Here is a 27438-nt window from a genome sequence, read left to right as displayed (position 1 = left end):
TATTTTAGTGGACCATGCCACATTTTTTTTTTCTAAATTTTTTTATTAATTTAAAGTCGATTTTTATTTTAAATATGCTTAAATAATGGAAAAATAAGTTTATAAAATTTTGTCTCCATTATATATATATATATATATATAATGCTTTATTATTATTATTTTTTTATTGTAATAACAAAAATTTAATGTTACCGTATTTGATGGGGTAAACAAAGCGTTAATTGCCAAAAATAGACGGTATTGTTTTTAATTATTATCATTATTAAAAAAAATATTAAATAAGTTGACAAAATAATCTATAATTATTGATATATGCCTAATCACAGTGTTGAATTTAAAATATTAAATATTTTATTGGCGGAGAGTTGGATTAAATTTTTTTTAGTAAACGTCAAAATTTCAGTTGTTGGTGACTCAAATAAGGTTCACTTTATTTTAAAATAACTAAGATATGGTAAAATTCAAATATTAAATATTTAACGGTCACAAATATAATGTCTATTTTTTTATTTTTTTGAATTGGATTGTATTAAAAATTTTAAAAATAAAAAAATTTCGATTTGGTCGGTGGGTCACCCTTCTAGTATCCGATTCGTTGCATCGTTTACTAAATTTATTATGGTTGACAAAAATACCCTTTGTAATTAATCTATATAAAATTTATGATTACTTAAATGACTAAAATTTATAGTCGTTTTGAAATTTGAGTGCTACATTTATTTAATAAAAAATAATAAAAAAAATCATAGTAGAAATAAATCTAGTTGATATTGTCAACTCTTAATAAATGGTCACGTTAGAGTATATCTAAATTCATAATTAAATATGTCATAACAACAGTTAATCACGTTAAGTTGCTTTAATGTATGTTTTATGTCAACGCATTTAATAAATTAAAATTTATACTTTTTCATTTAATAATATCAAATAATTTGAACTAATAACTTTTTTAATTTATAACGTCTCGAACAAATAAACTTTATCTTAAAAATAATTATATTATATTTAAGTTGACTCCACGAAAATACTTTCATTAAATTTTCAAAAAATTACAATACTTTAACACAAATTATTTGCAATAAATTAAAAAAAAAAAAAAAAAAAAGAGGCCGTAATTTGTAAGGAATTGTATATAATTTTAATTATTTTATTTTTTTTGCTAAGTGGGGCCTCAAATGTTATCATTTTCGTTTTTTTTCTTTTTTGTTTTTGGTTTTTTGCTAAGTGGGGCCTCACAAACAAGGTGCTAAAGATACCATAATGTCACATCTTAATCTAAGTTATAAGATAAGATTATTGGAATTAATAATGTTAAATGAGAATCTTCCAAAAAATAAATAAGCTTCATAATTTAATCATGTAATTTGGGAGTCAATAAATTAGGTAACAAAAATTAATACGTGCATTATAATGTTTCAACTAACTTTACACACATAAGCTTATATTTAAATTTCATATTAATATTTTATGATATATATTTTTTTAAAAGTTTATTAATTACATAAATATCTACTAATTGCATTAAATATATACCATAGATTAGGAAAACGGCGTAAATCAGACACCCAACTAAATCTTTACTAATTTTTGGACTAATTCATTTATGTCTGACGGACAGAAAGATATACTTGAGTTACAGAATGAAGTCTTTTGTTTCTTTCGGAGGTGCTCTTACCTTACCAATGAGTCGACAGCTAGTGGTTGTTGGTCCCCCAGAGTCAGAACACAAGGGTTGACTTCTGAGCTTTTTATGAACGGTAGTACACGTGAAGAAAAGTGGATCAAGTTTTCGAAGGTGGTGGTATCACCGTCTACAAGTCGAGTCACGAAATTAAAAGTGCAAATACTTGACGTTGTGAATCAAGAAATTCGGGTGATAGACAAAGATGTTGGTACGTGCCTTAGGGGCAATCATCTGTGCCATAGAAAGACATTTGAGATTCGTATAGAGGAGAGTGTATGGACAAAAAATGAGAATTCCAACGACTTTTACCACCGACAATTCAATGTCTTAAAATGTTCAAGCAGTCAGCATTCTTGTCGGAAGGCTTTTTTTAGGAAGCTCGGACTCCTATCGAACATCCTTGAAGGATGAAACGGGATGATGAAGAAGCCAAAGGAGATCTGTAAAAAAGGGAAGGTAAATAAATAGTGGTTGAAATGTTGGGACATCGTCCTTGTTCCTCAAAGGGGAATCGAGGAGAACAACGAGCTTTACGTGTAGAATCAGAGGATCATTCTATAAGAACTTGTTCAAAGCACGATCTTTCTTCGCCCATTTGATGCATCTTCCACCTTCCACGAACAGCTAATGAGATTGTTGATCTCACAGTTTCTAGTAAATACCAACCATCCCGTCGAGTATCCAATTTCTATTTGTAATTTTTTTTTTTTCTTTCTTTCCCATACATTAAATGATATGTATTTTTATAAGTTTTAATTTTCGAAATTAAAAAAGAAAAAAAATATATATATATATGACATGACGTTACAATATATATTATAGATGTTATAGCCTTTACATAATTCATCATGGCGGTGGCGAGGGGAGGGCTGGGCTACGAAGTGGACCCGGTCCGACAAATGGAGGTTCCGGTTCTTTTTGTCGGCCATGATTTAATTTCATATGCATCTCACCACTCCCTCAATCATTTCTTCTAGAAGGCGCGTCTTTTTGAGATATTTATTTCCGCTATTTTTATCATTTTCTATTTTTTTCAATTCCTTATAATACCCTCCCTTATTTTCTTTTTATTATTATTATTAAAAAATTGCGATTTATTTATTTATTTTGTAATTAAAAATTAATTAATTAAAACTGGACAGTAGTCCATTTGGGGCATGTCTTTTTCAAAGTAATATTATTTCTTTCATATTGATTTTCTTTTTTTTTTTTCTTTTTTCTTTATAATGCGTCATGGGCGGCTGAAATTTTGTATGTATGCTTCGTATATAAAATTTAATCTAAAAAAAACTCAATTATTAACATAGTTTCTTTGGTGATAAGATATAAAGAGGGGACTTTATGTTTAGTTTTTGTATTTTTTATAAAATTTAAAATATTCAATAGGAAAATGAGATTGAATCAATTATCCTCATAATAAGAGTAAATTTTATAAAAAGAAACAATGCGTTTGCCGGGAGTCGAACCCGGATCTATTGCTTGGAAGGCAATTATCCTAACCGTTGGACTACAAACGCTTCTTGTTAGGAAAAGTTTTAATTATATCTAAAGTAAACTTATTTTTGATATATTTAATTTATGCTAAATTAAATATTTTGTATGGCATTTCAATAATTGTTCAAAAGTTAACGAAGATGAGCAGAGATGGGGCAATTGTAGCACCCAAAAGCTTAAAAATGAGCAGAGATGGGGCAATTGCAGCACCCAGAAGCCGCCGGACATTAAATTTTGTGGCTGGTTTGCACGTTGAAAAGGAATCTGAGGAGGCCAACCATTTCTTGAGGCGAAGATTCATGCTTCATTTCTTCGGAGAATCTGCGCTGATTATGGCAAGAACTTCTATTTGGGAACTCTGCTGATGACGAAGGAGCGGCAGAGAGCACTATATGGAATTTTGAAGATAACCCATCTCAGAAAAGCCATGAAAATGTGGAGTTTTGGACATTTCAAAATCAAAATATGCAGAAAAGTGTTGACTTTTTTGTATTCTTATTGGTGAAGTTTGGTGCAGGAGAACAGATGAACTTGTGGACGTCCCCAAGTGCTTGATGGGTGCAAAGAATGTTTGCAAGACATCTTTGAAGGGTGTCCCTATGACGTGCTGGAAGCTGCTTTTAAGTCCGCACAACGTCCAAATTTCGCACACATATCCCTGCTATGAACTAGGTTGTACCTATTCCGATTCAAAATGAAAAAAAGCTAGGAGCCCTAAAGAAGAAAGAAGAAAGGGGCAGGAGCACTCACCCTTTAAAGCGGTTTGGAATAACTTTCTAAACACTTCCAAACACATTTTTTCTTCACATAATTACACTTTTTTAAGTACTCACAAAGTCATCCTTATCTTTTGATTGAGGATATGATAGTTTTGAAGAACTGTATTGGTAACAAGTGATCCTTATCTTTTGATTGAGGATATGATAGTTTTGAAGAACTGTATTGGTACTGTTACCATGTAGCTGGAACTGCGAGGCTAATGAGTGTGCCTGTTATGGTAATTGCATCTGATTCTTTGCTTCCTACTAAGACTATTTACAGTGCTGCTCTCCACTTGGGACCTGGTTGTTCGTTGGTTGAAGATAAACAAGCTGTTTGTATGTTATATAGGGAAGAATAATGAAGGCAAAGAAAAAAAATCTAAAAGCTAAGGGAAGGAAAGTGCACAGTAACAACAGAAGAAATGATAGGAAAGAATAATAAAGGCACTCATTGAAGGAAGGAAATTAAACGGATGGTCCATCTGTAAACCCCCAAAAAAGAAAACTAAAACAAGCATCCTACAAAATAGTTAACAGAAAGGCAGAGAGAGCCCAGCCCGTGAACCAGAGGAAAAGAAAATTACATGAAAAAATTACTAAAAAACAAAAGAGATGCAATACATTGTTCTCTGGAGATGTTACACATGCAGTTAATGAGTCGCCAGCCCTATAGCTTTCTCTTCAGCAAAACCTTGAGATTTTCAAAGATGCACTCCTCCCTCCTGAAGCAACCTGCCGGAATTTACATGCTTTTGCGCCCCCCAAACCACCACCTCACCATAGGGAAACTGAAATTCTCCAATGCAAAAACAGCCAAACCATATATTTGATAAACAGCTGCTGCTAGAAACTTCCATCTGAGAATAGGCGCATCATAAGAAATAGTCGGGAGTTCTTCGAGTAACATCTGGTTCGCCCCTCCTAGGAGCTGGTTCAAACTGCATATGCAAAGAATATTACAACATTTTACACATATAAAGAGAACACAAATGTAAGATATGAATAGACTCAGGTGGGAGAAGAAACCTGAATGAAAGTGTGCGCCTTGCAGTCATCGACTTCCAGAATTGATGCCATGTTTCCACAGCGATAACAATAGTTAGGTGCACTAAATATAGTCACAACTTTTTGTTCCTGTAAAACAAGCAAATTACAAATTTTAAGTTCCCACACCACCAAAACAAAAGATCAATGCAGGATGAAAGGGAAGAAACTTCTTACATGACTCCAGTTATATCCTTCCATCACTAGCTGATGAGCTCTAGCAATCAACTTTAAATTATTACTATGGTTAAACTGCTCAGATATGTCCTGGAGAAACAGCAAGAAGATCTCATTAAAGACCATGGTGGAAACATGAGGGATTAGATGTTAAACAAGGGGATGGCTACACAAATTACCTGGCCAAAGGTATATCCAGCACCTCTGGGAGAAATTCCCCACCCACATCGATCGTCTGGGTCAGACCATAAGAGATCGCACATGGGACCTTCATGAGGAACTTCTTGAACACGATCAAAATTCCGTATATTGTCAAGGGTTTCGATGGATGGAGACAAACCACCATGCAGACAAAATATTTCTGATTCAACCTATAAAGATCAGATAAATAAGCATCAGAAACATAAATCAGCAATCATAATGGTGCGAGGAAAAAAACCGCACAATGCACTTATACATAATGATGCCTAAATCAAACTGACCAGGGCTGTTAGCGGAAAATAGTCAAACAGGTCAGTGAAAGTCTTCCAAACATTAGCATTGCCGTACCTGCAAATGAAATAAGATAGTAAAAGAAACTTACAGGTCAGGCTTGGGTTGCACTAAAAAAGTATTCTTCATAATTCATGATCGTGTCAATATAATACAGTCTTTGATCACAAAAAAAAAATGTACTCTCCTTTGTGCATTACATTAATAAGTAAATAACTTATATCTTCAAATAAATAACTCAACTTCAAAAATAAACAGCCCATAGTACATAATAAATAAATAAAAGACAGATTTCGAGGAATGTGTCAGAACGTATCAAAGTAACCATTTTATTCAAACTTAATATGCATCCCAAAAAAAATGTGCAACAAAGTAGTATTAAATAAAAGCAACACAGATAGAAAAAGGTATCTAAGATGACAAGAAAAACAGAGTTGAGCCATAGAAGGATGTAGAAAAATGAAAACCTCAAAATGAGAATAAAAGCCAGAAAAGACATACTTTCTCAAGCATTCATCATAGAACCCATAAACTTGTGTTATCTGCATAAGGGAACATAAACCACAGTTAAAGATGACATCTGTCGAGAACATCAAAATTACAGAACATATGAGGGGGCCATGGTACCAAAAAAATATTCACTGATGTTATAACTTTAAACTTCCAAAATATTATATATCTGGGTAGACAAAAAGAATGGAAATAAACATTAGAAAGTAAGCAGCAGAAATGACAGTGATAAACATTTACCTGGCGACTTTCATGATTTCCTCTAAGAATTGTAATGCGTTGAGGATATCGCACTTTAAGGGCCACTAAAAGCTGCAAAATGACTTACATTAGAACTAAGTTGAGTTACTACCCCAAAAAGCATCCTATGCCTACTATGATTACATTGCTATAGAATGGCTGAATGTTGCTAACAAAACATGGTAAAAGGAGTTGTGCATCATTAAATTATTGGACAAGCCCACACTTAGGATAATGGTCATTCAGTTGTTTCATTAAGTGATGTCTAATGTTCATGGATCAAGATAAATTTTAATTTCCAATACCACAAACTTCAAATGGGTCCCAGAGTCTATAATACCAGAAATAAAAAGTAGTTGTACGTAGAAGTGAGATAGAAGGAAGAATGGTATACAAAGAGGCAGCCCCCAATACAAGTTCTGTTATAGAAAACTACAAGACGAAATTCTAGTTCATATACCTAATGATTCAACTCAATTGCCACTGGAATCTTGCACATTATGATACGTTGTTATTATTCATTTTTCTGTTGTTCTTAGTTCTAAAACATAAATACTGCATGCAAAAACAAACTTTCATAATTCAAAACAAAATTTCAAAATTTGTAATGTCTCTAGAATTCCAATCCAAATATTTACTCCTTTAATCTTTCTTGGACAGAACCCCATAGAAATTAAAATTAAAATTAAAATGGTTGTTGCAACTAATTGAATTAAATGCTAAAACACAAGTTGGTTACTCTTTTTAATAGAAAACAAGGCTTTCGTTACCACCTAGTTTAGCAAACATTCCAAGACCCTACTTAATTGAAGTTAAAATTTATGCTAAAAAATCGCAGTTTCTATGCCAATCAAGAGGTGACAATTCAATTGCAAATGTATGTACCTTAAACAAATTCTGCCATGTTATATATGAAGTACAAAGTATGTAGAACATCTATACATAAACAAAACATACTTACCGTTACAGTTTCAACTGAGTAGTAGCCACGATCAACATAATCTCCCATAAACAAGTAATTTGTATCTGGACACTGCCCCAAGAAAGATATTTTAGAGGAACAAAGAACTTTATGATATAGATATAATATAAAAAATAAATAAATAGATAAATAAGAGGCTGCTCTAAACTATTCAGTAGCAAGCATAGTCTAGAACTTCAGAAAGAAACTTGAAAAAACTTATCACTAGAAGTGTGTGGTGAACATAGAAATTTGACTACTTCAGCGTTTGCTTTAGATTATGTGATTAAGTTAATAAGTTGTGTGTGTATACCAGGGATATATGAAAAGTGCCATTTATTGCTTCAGTCTATATCCATCACTAATTCCATTCATTATCTACTTGGTAATATGGAGTAGCACAACGATTCAACATTAACTAGAACCTACAATCTCAGTCAGCATATCAAGAGCTTTTCTTCCACACTTGAGTACATATTTTCTCTTCCTATGCTTTAATTGCTAATTGGTCAGCAAAGATAATCACAAAATTCTTGCCAATGATCAAATTAGATACCTTCCCTCCAATGCGAAAGAGCTCTGCAAGATCATGAAATTGCCCATGAATATCACCACATATTGTTACTGGACTTTTAACAGGCTGCAGAGCATAAAACCCAAGGCATAAGCATAAAAATTAAGCAGCATCCACGAAACACCCATCGTCAAATTGCAGGAGAAGAATGAATGCATGACCAAGAGAATGACCATTATAAAAGTTCCAACCTCAGATAGATCCCAGATCACAAATTAACAGTTTCAAATTCGATGCAGACCTAATTTTCATTTTAGAAACCTGAGAATAAATGTCATAATTATTCATAACAACCCAGTATAAGTGGAAAGAACAAAATGCATCGGAATACTGAATAAGAAAACAAGATCATGGAAGACAGAATATAACAGCTACAAAAATTGTTTTGGGGAGTAAACCGCCAATAGAACCAACTTCTTGAACAGATTTAGTAAGAGTGTGCTTGGAAATGGTTTTGAAGAAGAATGCACCTATTATACATAATTTTAGTAAAAAGTACCAATAGTAAATCCCTTTGTTGTTTATTTCCAACACTTCAGAAGTGCTTTCAAACACTTTTTTTTTAATAATTATGATGAGGATGTGAAAACAATGCTAATGAGAGAAATTATATATGTAAAGAAAATCTAGTAGGAAAGTGTGCAAAGAGAGATCGTTGGGAGAAAGTGCATGGCACCAAATAAAGCACACCTGTACATTGCTCTCGTCCATTAATATCTCCTTAGCTTTCTCACACAATACTCTAACCTGCATTAGAGATAATAAACACCAAGTTGAGGTTCTAGAAGAAGAAAATATGATCACCAACTATTGATTTGTGCCATCAAAAGATATATTTTGCTTATACTTAAGTCAAATAAAACAGCAAAAACTTCGCCACAAACACATATTTATTCCACACATAACAAAAATAGTACAAACCATTGTCAGTGAAGGAGCAATTAACAATGACAGAGAAAATGTCTTCAACAGGAAATCATCAACAAAAATCTAGAAAGTGCAGACTTTGAAAATGAGAAGAAATCAAATTCTATTGAAAATAATAGAGTTGGAACCAACAAGAATGACCAATCTCCAACCATATTTATGCCCTCACTAGGATTACGAGCCAGCATTACAAAGCTCAACTCCGTTGAAAGTAATAATAATAACCAAGGCAAACACCATCTTATGGGTGATCAGAATAAAACATTACCCACCTGGCTAACCTTGACTGGATCTCATAATTAGTAGACTTGTTCATAAAACATATAACAACTCCAAAGTTCAATGATAAAAGGAGAACATGATCAATCCACTCTAAAAAAATTTACTATGTTATGTATCACTGATATTGTGGATTTGAAATAAAAATTTTATCATTATCCTTCTTTCCTTGTAATGGTTCTTGGATGATATTTTTGGAATTCACCATTGCCACAATAATGACTCACGCTTTTCCCATCTTGATATATTGAATTGAGCCATAAATTCACGTTGAGCGAAATGTAACTCTTAGAATGTTCAGAGCAGTGTCCCAAAAACGGAAATAGGTAGCTAAATACCATTACTTAAGCAACTGGTGTTGTTCAGGCTTTCCCACTGATATCTACGATAAAAATAAGTATAGTATAGTTTGTTAGCAATCCCACGACATGAAAAGTGGAACTCTTGTCTTGTCCATCTTTGCATCAAGGATCAGCCCCATTTCTGAATGGGAAACTGTAAATTGTACAACTAGAAATTATACTTCCAAGGAAATCATTACTCAATTTACACTTTCAGATGTCATGGTATCGATAGGCCAATCACTTGATTCCACGCTCAAATGCCACAACCACACGCGGGTTTGATGACTGGTAAGTATATCAATCTTTTATGCCAAAAAACAAGACAGACACGTTCTGGGCGTCCAAGTGGGAAAATAATCTCGGAGTGAGGTAATGTTGAAAGTGAAATTTTAAAGGCCAACTGCAGAGGCACCAGGATAAGGGATCTATTTCGAGTGGACGCGAATATTGCCCGAACAACAATATTTCTAATAATCCAACCGCTAGATCTACCTTCAAAATGCACCTAAGGTAACCAACCCCGCGCATCCTACCCTCAATCCGAGTCCTGCAACCCTAACGGATCAGACTGGATTCATCACATTGCTTTAATACCATCCGAGAACCTCCGAGTATGGGCGAACAATCTCGAGACTCCACGATATAACAAGAAAAATAAACAAAAAAGTAGGTACCTCCTGCTCATTCAAGGGCTTGCACTGCATGAGCTGGGAAATCTGCTCGTCGAGATTTCCATGGGAGTTGAAAGATAGAGAATCCATGATTTCGCCTGTGTGCGTTTTGGTGATTCTTCTCTCCAAAAAGCAAAGCGAATTGCAGATCAAGATCCCGCCGATCCGGTGGTGGTTCTCCTCAAGTTCATAGAATTTCGTGAGCCCTAAAAGATCCTTCGGAAAACCCTAGAAACGGACTCCGTCTTCTTCCCCGTCCTCTTCTTCTAATTACTAAAAGAAAAAAAAAAAAAAAAAGTAAGATTGAAAAATGAATGTTAAATTTCCCATGTCCCTTTCTCCCTCTTTCTCGAGAGAATTGAAAATTGAAAATTTTGGTCCGAACCAGGGTTAGCTCTAATCCCCACTCTCACACCTCGCGCGTGAGATGAACGTGGCCGTTTTACTGTCGTAAAAAGCAGACACGTGGCGGCTCATTGGGAAATCGCGTGAGAGGGCGTTTTCTGTTAATAGTTGGAAATGTTTTTGAAGATTGTGGACGTGAACGGGTGACGGGCGATCGAAACGAGAGCATTTTCGTCCTTCAAATTCTTAATTCCCAAAACAAATGGGACCCATTTTCTCTTCTTTATTTTCTTTTTCTTCTCAAATATTATTTCTTTTTTGTATTATATTATATATATATATATATATATATATATATATATATACGCGCTCGAATTGCATGATCTAGCGGTTGGTAGGATGGGATAAATAATTCGAGCGGTCTCTAAATTCATTCTACTCGATTCAAGCATGATTCGGGTAATGTTAGGCTCGAATTATGTACGTAACTTAATATAACTGTGTCAGCTCAAGTCCACTTCTAGTACATAATGTATGTTTTGACGTGTTATGTATCACTGTTATTCTCGCGATTTTAAAACATAGGGAAAGGTTTTTGTACCCTTATAAAAATTGTTTCCTTATCATCTCCAAATCATGTAGGACCTCACATTAACATCTACTGTATTTTTATACTTTAGTGAATTTTGTTAAAATTAAAATTAACATCAACAAAATTGGGCGTGGCCTTTAATGAACTATAGTTGGTGTTATGTTGCCAAATGAATTATATTTTCGTTACAAAAATAAAAGATTCGCGTATATAAGTGATTACAATTGTTTTCACTAAAATAATAAAAAATAAATCTACCAAGATTTATGTCCTAACGAACTCAATTTGGTGTGACGGTGATATTATGACAAATTTAACCTTGTGTTGCTGAAATATAGAGAATACGTCTTATTCAATAATCGTTGAAACTTTAAAAGGCAAGCTCGTAACAGGACTTTTACCCATTAATTTATCTGTTTAATTGTCTATGTTTTACCTGTGTTTTCAAATTATAGACGAAATTTTAAAAACTATAAAATAATAATAATAAATATATATATATATAACTTGTTAAGGTAGGTTCTATGTGGGCACCTAACCCATAACGAATGTCCCAGTCATGTTTGTTCAGGACGTTTTTGTTTATGGGTGGATGTCTGTTCTAAACCCCTTTTTACTTGCTTTCATTTTAGATAGACATTTACTATCATTACTGTGTCAATATGAAGGTGTACAACCGTTCATCAAAATCATGTCTACACCCTCTCAAGGATAAAATGTCTCAAAGCGTACTATAGTAGGACATGATTAGTCACTTATTCATACTCGGGTTATATACTATCAAAGTCGTCGTTGTTGCCTTATTACTTAAAATCTATAACAATGTTTTATTTCCAATCGTTTGCTAACGTTTTCCAAACACATTTTGACAAACGTGGCTCGAAGCAAGAGTGCGATTACGCCGATGTTATTTGCGAAATTCGAATTTCTCACAACTGACTTGTTCGTTATGTTGGAACAAATGTCACACAATTGTTATCTCACTGTTGCAAGAGTGCGATTACGACACTAGTCAGGGATCGAGGCGAGGTTGGGCGTGTTGGCGAGTTATTTTGATGTTGGGCCCAATCTTGGCTCGGGTTTAATTATACGGTGGAAAATGATAAAAGAAATGTTGCATTGGGTTTAATAATCACGTAATTTCATAATAATTTATGTTAGGTGAGAAAAAGAGTAGTTTTTACTGCAGAGTAAAAGAGTGAGTAACCGTAGGCGGTAATTAGAGAAGAAGGATTAAAAATCGGAAGTGAGGAAAATGGACCGCTCATACGGATAGGGCACCAGACTCGATATGTACGGACGTGGTAAATTAGATTAAAATTATTTAATTTCGAAGAAAAAGAAAATGAGAAGAAATTTAATTGATTTTAATTTGAAACACAGGTTTTTACCAAAGCCCAACCCATTTTTTAGGGAAAAAAAAGCAGAAAAAACGCAAAATTGGATATATATATATATATATAAATAAATATTTATCCGGGAAACGCAGATATTTTTGGGTTCGTTCTCTCAAGCAAGCGCTTTTTTATCTCTCCCTCGACGACGAAAATTAGGGTTCCTGATCTTCAACTATTGTTGCGACTTTTCAGGTATCTGCGCCCTTTTGTTTTTCCTGTTCTTCAGGTTCTTCCTCCGTCTCCGTTTTCGTATCTTTGTCTTTGCGTGCATTGTTATGATTTCAAACTATTTTCCGTTTCTTGATTTTATTTTATATTCTTTCACCTTGGGGGTTCTTTAGCTTTCCTATACTTGGCGTTGCTGCAGATCAAGGTTATTTGTCTTTGTTACTTTTGTGGGTTATGTTTTTCGTACGAAAAAGAAACTGGGACATGAGAACGATTAATTTTTTTTAGTTTTAAAAGAGGTTTTGATCAGATGGTTGTTTTTTGGCCCACTTTTGGTTGATCGGAGGACGCATTGCTGTCCACGTTTTCGCATTGAGTTCGTTGCGGGATTGACAGCTTTGCATCCGAATATACCTTGTGTTTTTAACTGTGTTCATGCATGGTTTAAACCATTTGTTTTCGGATGAGGGTTAATTTGTTTTATTGATAAATAACGTGCAGAATTTGTTGTACTTTGGAGTGGATTGGCAAGCTTTTTAGTTGCATTCGTGAAAGGGTCTCCGACTATGCGAACTTCCTGGGCAGATTTGGCCGCAAGTCCGGCTGCTGAGAACGTAGCTGCTGGTTCTTCTGCTAACAATTGTAGTGCTGGAACTACTTCAGCACCTGGCCGATCGGCCTATGTTCCACCACATCTTCGGAATCGCCCTGCCTCTTCCGACCCGCCTGCTGCAGCAAATAGTGGGCCTGCTGCGGGGAACGATCGATCTGGTCATGTAGGGTCCCGCTGGCCTGGTCCAAAGAACGATTATAATCGTTCTGGTTATGGTGGTGGCAGTCGTGGAGGTGGATGGGGAAGTAGAGGTGGATGGGATCGTGGGAGGGGGGACCGTGAAATGAACCCATTTGAAGATGAGGATGATACGGAGCAAGCATTTGGAGAGCAAGAAAATACTGGTATAAATTTTGATGCTTATGAAGACATTCCTGTGGAAACAAGTGGTGAAAATGTACCACCTCCGGTGAATACATTTGCTGAAATTGACTTGGGTGAAGCACTTAATCACAACATTCGGCGGTGTAAGTATGTAAAACCAACTCCCGTCCAGCGGCATGCTATTCCTATCTCTCTTGCAGGGAGGGACTTGATGGCTTGTGCTCAGACTGGATCCGGAAAGACTGCTGCCTTTTGTTTCCCCATTATCAGTGGCATAATGAAGGGCCAAAGTGTGCAGAGACCAGCTCGAGGTGCACGCACAGTGTACCCACTTGCACTTATTCTCTCCCCAACTAGGGAGCTTTCAATGCAAGTAAGTTTTTAATGAAAAACTTCCATTTTATTTTCCCTTGATTATGTAGTAAGCCAGCAGCTCACTATTACAATTTAGCAGTTTAAGAATGAGTTCTTGTGTTCAGATACATGAAGAAGCAAGGAAATTCTCTTATCAAACAAGTGTTAGAGTGGTGGTTGCTTATGGGGGTGCACCAATCAACCAACAGGTTTTGTGTTCCTTTACCTCCTCCTCATCATTTTATATATCTTGAAGTATTTGAGCTCAACATATGTGTGTATGTATTATATTGTATCATGTTTGAATGAGAAAAGTCAGCACCAAAACTAATTTTGCCCCAAAGTGTTGTTCTTGTAATTTCTGAGGCTGCGTTTGATACACATTTATATAACAGTATATGTGAGGGGTGAGGGAGTATATGTACGACAGCAAAGCATCTCATCATAATCTCTTTGTTCAGTCATGCTACGGCCATGAGAAAAAATGGTTAATTATAATTACTTTGGAATGATTTAAGCATTAGATGAACATTTGTTAGTGTACATCTAAAATGTTGAATGGTCATTGATGAACAATCTTTTCAAGATAACATTGGTTAGATCTTCCTTTGCTGGTACAATCCCCCAACTTCTTGGTTTAGGGATTAAACTGCGATCATGTATTGATGGAAGGTGTAATTCAACTTGAGGCTCCGGAGCTTTGTAAAACCTACATAATGATAAAATTATCTAATAATTTTCCTTGTCAAAAGTATCATGAAAATTTTGTAGTGTCCTGTTTTTGACGTGTGGGACATTTTCCTTCTATTGTCATAGGGTTCATTTGTGGTGTCATGCATGTTCTATTTTTATGCTGACATGATTCTTCTATATCATTTAATTCTGGGTTTGACATTTCATGAGCCACTCACGTCCTATGCCTTTGCTTGTTTATATTTATTTGGCTATAGCACTATTGATACTTTTTTTTTTCAATAAAAAAATCAGCTACGTGAACTAGAAAGAGGTGTCGATATTCTTGTTGCAACTCCGGGAAGATTGGTAGATTTGCTTGAAAGGGCAAAAGTTTCACTGCAGATGATAAGATACTTGGCCCTTGATGAAGCAGATCGCATGTTAGATATGGGATTTGAGCCTCAAATTAGGAAAATAGTAGAGCAAATGGACATGCCTCCACCTGGTGTAAGGCAGACTATGCTGTTCAGTGCGACTTTTCCAAGGGAAATTCAGGTACCTTTTCTGCGCACAAGTCTATGTCCCGATACATTATATTTTTAATAGTATTCCTATTTCTTTTCACCATAAACCAAGTGAAGTGTTTGTATGTACATGGTACCGAACAGGGGAAGCATGTTTGAATCAACGAGCTTTTACAATTCTCCTTCTGACATTAAACTTTCTTTTTTTTTTTTAATGCTCCTTGCACATCTTGGCAATCGTAGTGGCTTTTATTATGTCTTAATTGTTTATCCTCACAAATGATGTATATCAACACAACCATACTTGTTTTTTGTTTAATCTTGTATCGTGTCTTATATGTTTTTTTTTGCAGAGACTAGCCTCTGATTTTCTTTCAAGTTACATATTTCTGGCTGTGGGAAGAGTGGGTTCAAGTACTGATCTAATTGCTCAAAGAGTTGAATTTGTTCATGAATCTGATAAGAGAAGTCATTTATTGGACCTTCTTCATGCTCAAAGGGCTAATGGTGTGCAAGGCAAGGTATGTTTAATATTTCTACAGCATTGGGAGGATGCATGGCGATCTTGTTTTTTCGTTTTGGTTTTTAGACAATTATATTTCTTACAAATTTATCTGTCATTGACTTGTGCTTCTATCAAACTCATATTCCTAGGAAAAGATATTGAATTAAATATGCTGTACTTACATTCTTATATAATTCCTGAATTCGCAGCAATCTCTTACTTTGGTTTTTGTGGAGACAAAGAAGGGAGCTGATGCTCTTGAAAATTGGTTATGTCATAATGGTTTTCCTGCCACTACTATTCATGGTGATAGAACACAACAGGTTAGTACATTAGTGCCTGTCATATTTATTTTGTTGAGCAATTACTGTTGCCCCATCCCCCCAAATCAATGTGTGGCTTCTTTTCCTTTGTTTTTAAAGTAATCCCATTGATATGAACATTAATTCATGGGCAGCTTGAAACTTGTTCGTTTATTCAGGCTGTCACTATGCAGTTCTTTAGTCGACTGATGATTTTTTTTTAATACAAAATACTAGATGTTTCACTCATTCCTCCCCTCAAATTTATGTATGCTAGTTACTTGTTTTACACAACAACATCAAGAAGGGAAAAAAGGGGGAAAAAGTTCAAGTAGGAAAGGTTTAATTCCAACTGGGAAAATTACACGGGATTTTTTTTTTCTCGTGGTGTATGCCATTTTAAATTTATTCCTTCTGTGGACATGGTTTGATAATCCTTCTCGTCACTTAACATTCCTGTGATCAAACAGTAGTTTAATATGGTTTAGATATGCAATTTTGGCTCTAACTTTTGTGTCATTTCAAATTTTCATGTCATCAATCTTTATGTCCACTACCAAGGATATAATTGAAAATTAATACACAAAGGATAAAATTTAAATTTAGCCAAGTCTTGTGTAAAAAGGAACTTACTAAGTTCTCCCTATTATTTAGATAAAAGCTAAGTAATTGAAGATCTTGAAGACACGGTAGTGGGATAAAAACATTTCCATATGTATGGATGTTACTTGTGAGTTTGATTCTGTTGATTGATTTACTATTCCGTATGATACACTTTCTTGCCCTGTTGTTGCTTTCTCTTTTTGTCGATCATTTCATTATTCTCAGCATTATTCAGATCTTAAGGTGGCTTTTGAGTTTTAGATTCCTGCTAAATTTAGTAAGGTGTGAGTAGTTTGTCATCACTGGCAATGGAATGGTGCACACGAGACTTCTCTCCTCTGAAGGTTTTGTATTATTCTTAAAATTTGTATGAAAAATTTCATTGGAACTCTGGAAAATGCAAGAAGGGCCACCAGCCTTTTACTGGAGTATTCAATCTTGCATAACTTGTCTTTGATGTATTGAATCTAGATAGTGAGTTTACAAGCGAACACTGGAGTTGTAATATTTGGGTTACAGCTTCAGATGGATAGTGTTTTAGGTGGTGACAACTAATAGCTCATTTTGATCTTGTTATCTGAGTTTTTTCCCTGCCCTCTAATTTTCTCGTCTGCAAAACAGATTTTACTGTTACCTAGTTCATGCTTCCAAGGGTTGTACTTAATTTTTTTAATTAACTGGGTGCCTGCTTCTGGGCAAGAAATTATTTGAGGGAGCCAAATATTCTTAACTGGTAATGGTTGTTTTATTCACTGGATGCATGAGAGAGATTAAGAATTATGTTTTGACCATGTATTGCAACAGTCTTTTGTTTGGGTTATATTTATTTTATTCGCGGTTCTGTTTTATGCATTTATACGCGTTTGCAGGAAAGAGAACACGCATTAAGATCCTTTAGAAGTGGGAACACACCAATTTTGGTGGCAACTGATGTAGCTGCCCGTGGGCTTGATATTCCTCATGTTGCACATGTAGTGAACTTTGATCTCCCCAATGACATTGATGATTATGTTCATAGAATTGGACGAACGGGGAGAGCTGGGAAGACTGGTGTAGCAACTGCCTTTTTTAACGAGAACAATTCATCCATAGCAAGGTCCTTGGCTGAACTTATGCAAGAATCTAATCAAGAAGTTCCTGAATGGCTATCACGATTTGCAGCCAGGTCTTCGTACAGTGGAGGTAGAAACCGTCGTTCTGGGGGTGGCCGATTTGGTAGCCGTGACTATCGAAGGGATTCCACTTTCAACAGAGGTGGTTCTGATTATCATAGTGGAGGCAACACCAGCAGTGGTGGGGGTTATGGTGGTGGTGTTCCCGGTGGATATGGAGGAGGATACGGTGGTTCAGGGGTGACTAGTGCATGGGACTAACATGTACGCTTTAAAGTTATTTACAGTGTTTAGGTGATGGGTAGAGGAACCCGTTTCTGCCTGAATAGAGTATTGTTCTTTTTTTTTTTTTTTTTTTTTTTTTTTTTTTTTTTTTTTTTTTTTGTTTCGACTATTGGTGTTAAAAGTGATTATTGTCAAAACTTATTGTCATTATGGGGGTAAAGGAGAAAACGTGTCCATTTTTGGACCCATTAGGAATGTAGAGTTGTGTGCAGTGTTTCTTAGGTGGTGGTGGTTAAGATGGTACTAACAAAGTAGGATTACTTTGTTCTTTTTGCTCGTATCTTACCGGTTAGAATATGGTGGAGGGTAGAGAGATCTTGAGGGCTTTACCATTGGGCCGCATTGTGCTTTTTCTTCGCTTAGGCGAAGCTCTTTAAAACCCAGTTTGCTGGGGCATCCCTCGATTTTCTGGGGCTATCTTCTTCTAACCCCCTTCTGAAGAATTTCATAGTTTTTGTAATATTTTGTTGTTGACCCGAAATAAATTTGAAACCTTCTGTTAGGGCCTTATCATTTCAGAACGTAGAAACCAGGTTTGTAGGGTCAAGTTTTCTTTCACATACTTTAAAGAAATGAAACTGTTGTATACATTTTAGCTTTTTGATTATTTCCCGGTGTTGTCACTTTAGTAAAATCCATATTCTAGTGAGTAGATGCCCTCTCTGTGCCTCATTAGTAGGTTTTAAGTTGTTTATCTGTGATTTAGTGTTCGATCGGGCACTACTGTTTGGAAATTCATGAGAATTATTGATTGTTATTTCGTTCGTTCTAGTGGTCTTATTGGGTCTGTTCTAATTAAGTAATGGTGCCTGTGGACTATGAAGGAGAGAGTAAAGATGCTAGAAATGCAGGCAATGAAACTTCAATCTTTGAGAAGCAAGAAAATTGGGAGTTCAGTGAAAGCTTTATATTCGTTTCCTTTTCCTTCTTATATCAGTAACAATGGTTGCAAATTTAAATGACAGTTAGGGGGCAGTTGTACAAATATACTGAATTTCATATATTGAACTTGTATGATCGCCGCTCTTACACGTTTTATTTTATCTCTCCAGATTCTCTCTCCAGATTATGTACTCAATTTGATCTAATGTTTCAATTCTCCTATTTTGTCATACTAAATCTATCATGAGAAAAGAATTACATGACTCTCTTAGGGTTCATATTGGGGAGAGAGCTTACCTTCTCCACGAGAAAAGATTTACATGACTCTTATAATTTTTGTCGACTACTTTTTGTATTGGGTCAAAAGAGAACCATATCGGACGAGGGAACATGCTAGGAGAATGCCCAGACGAACCAAGGAGCTTGGGTTTAGACCCAGACTTCCCTTCTCTCTTTTGTTTGGTGGTAGTTGTTTAGTTTGTTTTGATCTACGTTATATTTTCTTTGCATCATCTTATCTTTGGTTTTCTTGTATCGTGTGCTTATCTTTATGATCCAATTTCACCTTTACCCTTCATTAAAAATTTTCGAACTTTGAAACACAATAAAACAAATTGCAATGAAAGCTAAGTTCGTCAACTTGTGAAGATTTGTTTTCTTTTCTTTTGTACATTGATTTCAAAGATAAAAGCAGAAAGAAAGACACCGCTAAAATAAATGATCTACTTTCAACCCACCTTAAGTTCAAATCTTCCATTTTATAGAACTTAAAAAAGAAAGAAAGAGAGAAAGTAGAATCATTATAGCATCGGAAAATGCAGAAAACTCAATCATTGTAGTGTTGATATTGTTTAATAAGGCTATTATTATTGTCTTCTGTTTACTGCTTCAACTCACTTTCTCTCTGGAAAATAATTATTCAAACAGAAAAGAGAGAAGAAAAAAAAAAAAAAAAAAAAGCTAAAAGGGATTTGTGAAATGGGTAAGAGAGGAAGGGTTCCATTGACTTGTCTCTCTCTTTCCCCTAAAAATTGGGTTTTGACCCATTAAACCCATTAATGGTAACAACAAAGAGGACCCTTCTCATTAGAGTTCCTTGTCTTTTTGTCAGACTTCAAAAAACTTAATTAAACAATGGAACTTTAGGTGCTGTCCATAAATTTTGTTTATATTCGCTTGGAGAAAAAAAAAAAAAAAAAAAAGAAGAAGAAGAAAAAAATCAGTATTTGGGTGTAGCACAGCGTCCCATCTGTAGCATGTAATTGTTTCTTTTTAGTTTAGCTACCAGAGAAGAAGGGAGGAGAGTGGACTGCTTCTCTCTGCGTTTTTGTGTGCGCGCAGGAGAGAGAGAGAGAGAGAGAGAGAGACGGAGAGAGAGAGAGAATCTGGGTTCCCTTTTTCTCACGCTTTGTAGTCCTTCTAAGCGGTTATTGGGGTTAATTCCTTCTGTTAGATCAGATTTTTCAAGGGTTCAAGTTTTTAGCTCAAAGGGTTCGTGATCCGACTCTACTTGACCTCTTTTAACCTCGCTTTGGATGCTGGGTGCGCCTACAAATTTAATATATGGTTCTTTGCTTTCGAAATGAACGCATCGGTTGAACAATCTTCAAGTGCTCAAAGGGGATTTCGAATTCAAGCTCCACTGGTTAGTTGAATCCAAATTTACACTTAATTTACTGCCAATTAAGTGATCTGTGGAAATGCTTCTCGGTAATTTCGATTACGAGTGCTTTTCTTCGCCCCGCAACTCCTCGCATTTCTTCTTTACTGGTTTTACTTCGCGAATTTCTAGTGAAATCGTAGTGGGTTTTAGCTAATGCACTGTAGTTTGAGAAAGAATTTGAAGTTTGATTCGTCTGCGATGATTCTCGTATCTTACTTCGATTATTGGGGTTTTCTGCGGTGGATTTTTTTAGGTTCCCTGGATTGTGCCCAATTCGTGGCTTATTTCATCAGCATTTTGTTGAATATTCTAATTATTCTTCTGAGATTTGCTTTTTTGCGTTCTGAATGCTGGATTTTGTTGTCAATATTCTTTGAGAATTGATTCCAAGTATGTTCACAACGATGCTTAGTGTTAGAGTGAACTCTAGTTAAGTTTTTCATGGGATTTTGGGTTTGTTTTGGAACAAGTTGTTCTGGTTTTATTCTATTACTTCTTTTGAAGCTGCATCTTGGAGGAATTTATGAGGGTTATGAAATATGAACAAAATGTTGCTGCAGATTCGAGTTGCACAGAGTGTTAGATCCACGTCGATTTTTAAGGATTCACTGATAGGCGAATTGATTCGACTAAGAATATGCCGGATTAGTGTGAGATCCCACATTAGTTGGAGAGGGGAGCGACACCTTCTTTAGAAGGGTGTGGAAACCTCTCCCTAGTAGACTCGTTTTAAAAACCTTGAGGGCAAACCCGTAAGGGAAAGCCCAAAGAGGACAATATCTACTAGCGGTGGGCTTGGGTTGTTACAATAAGCTTCATAAGATAAATTTAATATATCCTCTGGTAGGTGTATATTGAGTGAGACTTTTCGTTGTTTCCCGTTGATTTTTACGAGTATGCGCATCTTGGAGGAAGTGATGTGATGTGCTCAAACCTTTTAACATAGTACAGTTTGTTATGGTCTTCCTCACGGCGTGGTTGGTTCCGAATGCCCTTTATGCAGCCAGGCCACCATAGGAGCTGTGCCCTTTAGTCCTAGTGAACTAAAGATAGAAGTTGCGGTGTAATCCTCGGATGTCGTACTGTCCTTTCTAGAATACTTGGACACATAATACCAACTATCCAAATATAGGGGAAAAACTTAGGACTTCGAACTGAATGTCGTAGACGATCCACTGGTTTTCGTATGGGTTATCTCTGTCTTCGTTTTTCGTTTTTGGGTAGTTGATATGTAAATTTTTGCATCTAACTGGAAATATGTTGTAGGTTGATTCTGTGTCATGCTATTGCAAAGTAGACTCAGGCTTGAAAACAGTTGTTGGAGCTAGAAAATTCGTCCCTGGCTCAAAAATATGTATCCAGCCTGATATTAATCCAAATGCGCATAGAAGTAAAACTTCACGGAGAGAAAGGACCCGAGTCCAGCCTCCGCTTCTACCAGGCCTTCCAGACGATCTTGCCATTGCTTGTCTGATTCGAGTCCCTCGAGTGGAACATAGGAAACTCCGCCTTGTTTGCAAGAGATGGTATCGACTTCTGATGGGAAACTTTTATTATTCTCTAAGGAAAAGTCTTGGCATGGCAGATGAGTGGGTCTATGTTATCAAAAGAGACCGTGATCGAAGGATCTCGTGGCATGCTTTTGATCCGACCTACCAGCTTTGGCAATCACTTCCACCCCTTCCCGTCGAATACTCTGAGGCTCTTGGTTTTGGCTGTGCTGTTCTTAGCGGTTGCCACCTATACTTATTTGGAGGGAAAGATCCGATAAGGGGATCGATGAGGCGTGTGATTTTCTACAGTGCCCGTACAAACAAGTGGCATAGAGCACCTGATATGCTTCGAAAACGTCATTGTTTCGGTTCTTGTGTTATAAACAACTGCCTTTATGTTGCTGGCGGTGAATGTGAGGGGATCCAGAGAACTCTTCGTTCTGCTGAAGTTTATGATCCCAACAAGAACAAATGGAGCTTTATTTCAGATATGAGCTCAGCTATGGTGCCACTAATTGGTGTAGTTCATGACGGGTTGTGGTTCCTTAAAGGACTCGGAGCTCGCAGAGAGGTCATGAGCGAAGCCTATTCTCCCGAAACTAATACTTGGACGTCGGTTAGTGACGGTATGATCGCTGGCTGGCGAAACCCAAGTATTTCTTTGAATGGACAACTTTATGCCTTGGATTGTAGTGATGGATGCAAGCTACGGGTTTATGATAGTGCAACAGATTCATGGAACAAATTCATGGATAGCAAGCTCCATCTTGGAAGTTCTCATGCTCTGGAGGCTGCTGCGCTCGTTTCGCTTAATGGGAAGCTTTGCATTATACGCAACAACATGAGTATCAGCCTTGTCGACGTTTCGAGTCTGGATAAAAGTGTCGAGAGCAATCCTCACCTATGGGAAAATATTGCTGGGAAAGGTCCCCTGAGGACGTTAGTTACAAATTTATTGTCGAGCATAGCTGGGCGAAGCGGGTTGAAGAGTCATATTGTGCATTGTCAAGTGCTCCAGGCATGAGAAGAGGGATTAGTTCTAGAATTTGCTTTTGGCTTAGAGTTCTGAGACCATTTCATTACATTCATGAACAGAAAGCAAATACTTGTAAGTAAATCTTGTCCATCAATCAATCAATCTCAGACTAGTTTGTTTATTTTGTGGGGGATCTTATGCTATTACTATGTAATCTTAGAGATGCCTTGTGAATATCAACATTTCATTAGAATATAAACAACATTCGATTTACGGGTCGTCACGATTAGTTGGTTTCTGGTTTTACTTGTGAAATGATGATCAATCAAAGGAGATTAAAAGGAACAAAGCAACTCCAGGAACTTGTTGCCATTGCAAGGAAGCTAAGGTGATATGGTTCAGATCTTTGCTTGTGGGATCGTCTCCCAGAGACGACGGTTGAGCTGATTATGAAAGTTGCTGATAAAAGCTTCGGCTCTTTCATTGATGTCGTCTTTCGTGTCCTTCTCCGTCGTCGTCGCTATTAACTTCCTCCTGGGGAAAGTTTGGTCCTTGTTGGTGGTCTGCACTTGAATGAAGATGTCTCTGTAGCTTTCCATTGCAGCAATTGGCTTTGATTTTGAGGGAGAAATGGGTGGATGAGCTGCTTGGGAGTGGAAATGGCAACGGAGGTGCGTTTTATAGGCAAGATGATGAAAGGTAAAGCTTAGTGACTGGAAAAGTGAGATATTCCAGACATGATTTGATAACCCTTTTCTTATTTTTATGCCATTCTTTTACATTGCTCAACATTAACCACATGCTATAATTTTTATTATAATTTAATTGTTTGTTCGGTTCAACGACGTAATGACTTTCTTTTCCCTTTTGACTTTCTTTTCCCTTTTTCAAGTTTCGAGAAAATTCTACTCTATGACCGTCTTACCAATAAATACAAAGGTTCTTATTCTTTTATCGATCTTTCTTTCTTTTTGTTGGTGATCAACTATCAATGGAGTTGGGTGGACACTTAACTCGACATCGAATGGATCACCACCCTAACATCACCGACTGAAAATTTTGGGACTAACTAAAAATTTTATATTGGTTGGATTAGTGAACCTAGATAACTTGAATATGTCTCACATTACATGGTCGAGTTGTTTTTTTTATCTCATTAACATAATAACAAACTGAACCTGTGAATCAACTTAATATTTGATTTTTAAAAAATTGAACCTAACCCAAATTGAAAAAGATCTAACACAACACAATCCTTAGAGCTTGGGTTGAATACGAGTTCACCTAGAATAGAAAACTTTGTGAAACATAAGCCAATATCGTCAAATAATTCCCCATTCCATTGAATCTGAAAGAAATCTCATTCTCCATAAAGATGGAACATGCAACACAACCAAACACCATGAACTATTTCAAGACTACAATTCAGAGAATCTAAGAAACATTAGACAATTGAAAAAGAAAAGAGATTCTTTGGTGATCTTTAATCATATTCAACGAGTAAGCAGCAACATAGTATAAAACGTGAGCAAATTCATACTATTTAATATCACATCTCATTCATATCCATTCAGTTTATAGTTCTCCTCAATGCCAATGTTTTAGGCACTATTTCTGTGGATCAAACAGAAGACTCGCCTAATATTTAACATACCATCATAGTGGCTTACATCATAGGTCTACCAAGATAGACATTCATATTTTGCCGTCTAAACTGAGACCACATACCGATAACTTCTAAACTTCTTCTTCTGGTCATTTAGATAATGCAGCAAGAAGGTCAAAAACTCGGACAAGGGACGAAGAGCTACTCGGTGACTAGCATCTGGATGTCGTCAACTGGAGTTGGGAGCTGTAATCACCAATGAAAAAGTATTAGCATGATAGAATCACCCTCCAACCATACTCACTTTGTAACATTCTTTGAACTTATTTGCAACAAGTGAGTAAGCTTTTTGAACCTAGTGAAGCATATTGGTGCTTAAAAGACAAAGCAACCCTGTAACTGAGCATATCTTGCACAATGCCAAAGACCAATATAAATTAACAGCAACATGTTCGAGAAGTTTCGATGTGATCAAGCAATAAGTGAGAGAAACAGAGTGGCCATGTGCAATGAGTTGATCCAAATCTAAGCAGCTATGAAATTTAAGGAGCGAGATTCGTTGAAACTAGCATATTGGATCATCGATCAACCAAATTGGCCATTTCATTGGAAGATCACATCAGCAGAATTTGAAACAATAACATTAACAGAATAGAGGAGAAAAAATGAAGGCAGTCTAGCTTAATCTGATCACCTGTTCACTGAAGTTGTGACAAGTCCTGAAGAACAATATATGACAGTTGCAGCCTAACGACTACGAAATATAATTCAAACTCGACAAAGGTGTGGAATTATAAGTTCTAATACCACAAACAAATGCAACTCACCGAAACTTAATTGAATCAACCTGGACTTGGACAGAGCCCAGATCAGCCAATTTGAGTTCATATTCCTCATTTTCTTCATATGAATGTCAAAAACTAATTAAACACTGACTGTTATCTCAGAACATTCCAGAGAACTGAGAAAAGCGAAAGACGAGGCTCCTCAAGGTCCAGATTATTGTTCAGAGGTTCAATTTTCTTATAGCAAGGGAATTCAAAAGGGATATAGACACTGAAATGCTTCAAAATGGTTTGGTTCTATAAAATTGGATCAAAGCCATCAAACATCCTGAATGACAAACAATTTTCCCTTGGATGGAAGTCCTTTTCGTAATTCCCTTGACCATTTGGAGTTATTCCTTCTCCTTTTTGTATATCGTTTATGTGTTTTGGTCAATAAATTCGTTCATTGCCTATTTAAAAAGATAAGCAAACAATTTTCTACCAAAACAAATCCTGATCACGTCATGACAAAGGCTGCCCAACAAGATGATAACTTCAAGACACAGAATGATGCGCTCACCAAAAATCAACGCTTGAAAAGAAATATTCGACGTGGGGTACTAAACATAAATTTTGACAGAACAAAGGTCTAAATTCTCTTGAACTGGTTTCACTTAACAATCGAGTTCATACACACCATCGTGTTTTAAATGCAAGATTTCTCTCAAGTTCAAAGAATCTGTCAAACATCTTGAACAAATTTTACTGCATCAAATGGAAGAACAATAAAAAACACCAAAATCAAAGAGTTCTAATCACGAACAAACCAGAGCGATTACAAACAGATACCCATGAGTTAAACAAGATTCGAAAGTAGATAATCCAAAGCAGGAAAGATTTGACAATAGCGAATGGCGGCTAAGAATATACCTCAAGAATCCGTTTCCAGGAGTCAAGACAAGAGCCCAAACCATCGTCCCGGCACGAATGAACGGTCTTAAACTGATCGATGTCGAGCTTCTTATTGATAAATCCAACTTGGAAGTAGATGTTATCAGAAGGCGGCAAATCGACTCTGATTTCCTTCACATCGAGCCACATCAAGAATTTCCGAACCTCGATACCGTCGAGATCAGTGATGGAGCCATATTTAAGCTTCCCAGTAATGGTCTTGTCGTAATAAACCAAGTAATCAAAGTTGATATAACAGGGTTTGGCCAAATGAACAACAAATTGACCATCCGAAGATAGGGAGTAATCGACGACAGAGTCAGGTAAGAGGCCACTCGGAAGCCCATACTGGGGGAGGATATCATAGACAGTGGGAGCATCGGATCCGGCCACAGCAAGCTCAGGAATCGAAGCCAAGAAGGCGATGAAGGTGAAAAAGACTACACCCAGATGAGATTTAGGGGTCGGCGCCATGGCTGTGTTCTTGGAAAAGGCAGAAATGAAAGATTGATTGAACTCCGAAAGGAGGGGTTCGAGCGCGCAATCGATTTGGTGCGGCGTACGGATTGTTGTTGATCAAGATTGACTATGTTTAGCTAAAAATCTTGTCATTGTTACGCGGCTAATCAGCCTTATCTCTCTCAAATTGGATATTAGCGGAATCCCCGTTAATATGGAGGTATAATTAAATTAATTAAATTTTAAATATTTTCTAATTATCCCTATAATAATTTAAATTAAAAAAATTAAATTAAATTAAATTAAATCTCGACTTACCTCAATCCATTAATTAAAATTAGGAGAACTATAACATTTAAATCTTACCTTTCATATGGTAATTATATATGATTGTAAAAATTAAATTTATGATTTAATTTTATTATTTTTCTATTCGCCCGTCCCATTTTAATCATTAAAATTTTTTGTGGTTGAAAATAATAATAATAATAATAATAATAATAATAATAATAATAATAATAATAATAATAATAATAATAATAGCAGCGAATTGTCTTCTAGTTTGTTGTGTTATATAATATTTGATTGATTGAAGAAGCGTTTTAAGATCACAAGCAATCTTCATAAACACAATTTCTTCGATTCAAATTTGTCATGTTATATAATGTTTGATTGATTGAATTA

The 27438-nt window shown here is 36.0% G+C and overlaps 4 protein-coding genes, 1 long non-coding RNA gene and 1 other non-coding gene across 6 annotated transcripts; 3 read left to right on the top strand and 3 right to left on the bottom strand.

Annotated features, from left to right (window-relative positions):
• Positions 1 to 2415: 2415 nt before the first annotated feature.
• Positions 2416 to 4216, top strand: LOC111795482 (uncharacterized). The gene is made up of 2 exons (XR_002815203.2): positions 2416 to 3613; positions 3696 to 4216. It is a non-coding gene; the product is annotated as an uncharacterized LOC111795482 (long non-coding RNA).
• On the bottom strand, positions 3130 to 3201 carry TRNAG-UCC (transfer RNA glycine (anticodon UCC)). The gene has a single exon. It is a non-coding gene; the product is annotated as a tRNA-Gly (tRNA).
• Positions 4217 to 4362: 146 nt separating the features above from the next.
• LOC111795481 (serine/threonine-protein phosphatase PP2A-2 catalytic subunit) lies at positions 4363 to 10459 on the bottom strand. The gene is made up of 11 exons (XM_023677930.2): positions 10162 to 10459; positions 8628 to 8684; positions 7920 to 8003; positions 7364 to 7435; positions 6403 to 6474; positions 6154 to 6194; positions 5643 to 5709; positions 5340 to 5531; positions 5161 to 5250; positions 4966 to 5073; positions 4363 to 4877 (listed from the first exon to the last, which is right to left on the bottom strand). The coding sequence occupies exons 1-11, from the start codon at positions 10246 to 10248 to the stop codon at positions 4812 to 4814; spliced, it is 936 nt and encodes a 311-aa protein (XP_023533698.1). The 5' UTR covers positions 10249 to 10459; the 3' UTR covers positions 4363 to 4811.
• A 2111-nt stretch (positions 10460 to 12570) lies between these two features.
• Positions 12571 to 18459, top strand: LOC111795479 (DEAD-box ATP-dependent RNA helicase 37). Its single transcript, XM_023677928.2, has 7 exons — positions 12571 to 12684; positions 13162 to 13970; positions 14077 to 14160; positions 14939 to 15181; positions 15504 to 15671; positions 15865 to 15978; positions 17430 to 18459. Exons 2-7 carry the CDS (start codon positions 13227 to 13229, stop codon positions 17931 to 17933), a joined length of 1857 nt encoding a protein of 618 aa, XP_023533696.1. The 5' UTR covers positions 12571 to 12684; positions 13162 to 13226; the 3' UTR covers positions 17934 to 18459.
• Positions 18460 to 20023: 1564 nt separating this feature from the next.
• On the top strand, positions 20024 to 23244 carry LOC111796110 (F-box/kelch-repeat protein At1g55270). Its single transcript, XM_023678804.2, has 2 exons — positions 20024 to 20484; positions 21769 to 23244. The coding sequence occupies exons 1-2, from the start codon at positions 20422 to 20424 to the stop codon at positions 23017 to 23019; spliced, it is 1314 nt and encodes a 437-aa protein (XP_023534572.1). The 5' UTR covers positions 20024 to 20421; the 3' UTR covers positions 23020 to 23244.
• A 1240-nt stretch (positions 23245 to 24484) lies between these two features.
• On the bottom strand, positions 24485 to 26880 carry LOC111795861 (uncharacterized protein At5g01610). Its single transcript, XM_023678473.2, has 2 exons — positions 26275 to 26880; positions 24485 to 24823 (listed from the first exon to the last, which is right to left on the bottom strand). Exons 1-2 carry the CDS (start codon positions 26767 to 26769, stop codon positions 24779 to 24781), a joined length of 540 nt encoding a protein of 179 aa, XP_023534241.2. The 5' UTR covers positions 26770 to 26880; the 3' UTR covers positions 24485 to 24778.
• Positions 26881 to 27438: the final 558 nt, after the last annotated feature.

This window comes from Cucurbita pepo, chromosome 5 (assembly GCF_057944985.1).
Source record: "Cucurbita pepo subsp. pepo isolate OVF chromosome 5, ASM5794498v1, whole genome shotgun sequence".
Lineage (NCBI taxonomy): Eukaryota > Viridiplantae > Streptophyta > Magnoliopsida > Cucurbitales > Cucurbitaceae > Cucurbita > Cucurbita pepo.
The sequence above is the reverse complement of the archived record's forward strand: the minus strand, read 5'-3'. Positions and strand labels throughout refer to the sequence as shown.

What these genes read in the sequence shown, in the direction of transcription:
- LOC111795481 (XM_023677930.2), bottom strand. Translation starts at nt 10,248, where the DNA reads ATGGATTCTCTATCTTTCAACTCCCATGGAAATCTCGACGAGCAGATT. An exon ending in TGGACGAGAGCAATGTACAG is followed by an intron (nt 8,004 to 8,627) that starts GTGTGCTTTATT and finishes TATGCTCTGCAG; the next exon opens with CCTGTTAAAAGTCCAGTAAC. An exon ending in TATGATGAATGCTTGAGAAA is followed by an intron (nt 5,710 to 6,153) that starts GTATGTCTTTTC and finishes TTTCATTTGCAG; the next exon opens with GTACGGCAATGCTAATGTTT.
- LOC111795479 (XM_023677928.2), top strand. Translation starts at nt 13,227, where the DNA reads ATGCGAACTTCCTGGGCAGATTTGGCCGCAAGTCCGGCTGCTGAGAAC. An exon ending in CTTTTCCAAGGGAAATTCAG is followed by an intron (nt 15,182 to 15,503) that starts GTACCTTTTCTG and finishes TTTTTTTTGCAG; the next exon opens with AGACTAGCCTCTGATTTTCT. An exon ending in ATGGTGATAGAACACAACAG is followed by an intron (nt 15,979 to 17,429) that starts GTTAGTACATTA and finishes ACGCGTTTGCAG; the next exon opens with GAAAGAGAACACGCATTAAG.
- LOC111796110 (XM_023678804.2), top strand. Translation starts at nt 20,422, where the DNA reads ATGAACGCATCGGTTGAACAATCTTCAAGTGCTCAAAGGGGATTTCGA. An exon ending in TTCGAATTCAAGCTCCACTG is followed by an intron (nt 20,485 to 21,768) that starts GTTAGTTGAATC and finishes AATATGTTGTAG; the next exon opens with GTTGATTCTGTGTCATGCTA.
- LOC111795861 (XM_023678473.2), bottom strand. Translation starts at nt 26,769, where the DNA reads ATGGCGCCGACCCCTAAATCTCATCTGGGTGTAGTCTTTTTCACCTTC. An exon ending in CCTGGAAACGGATTCTTGAG is followed by an intron (nt 24,824 to 26,274) that starts GTATATTCTTAG and finishes TGGTGATTACAG; the next exon opens with CTCCCAACTCCAGTTGACGA.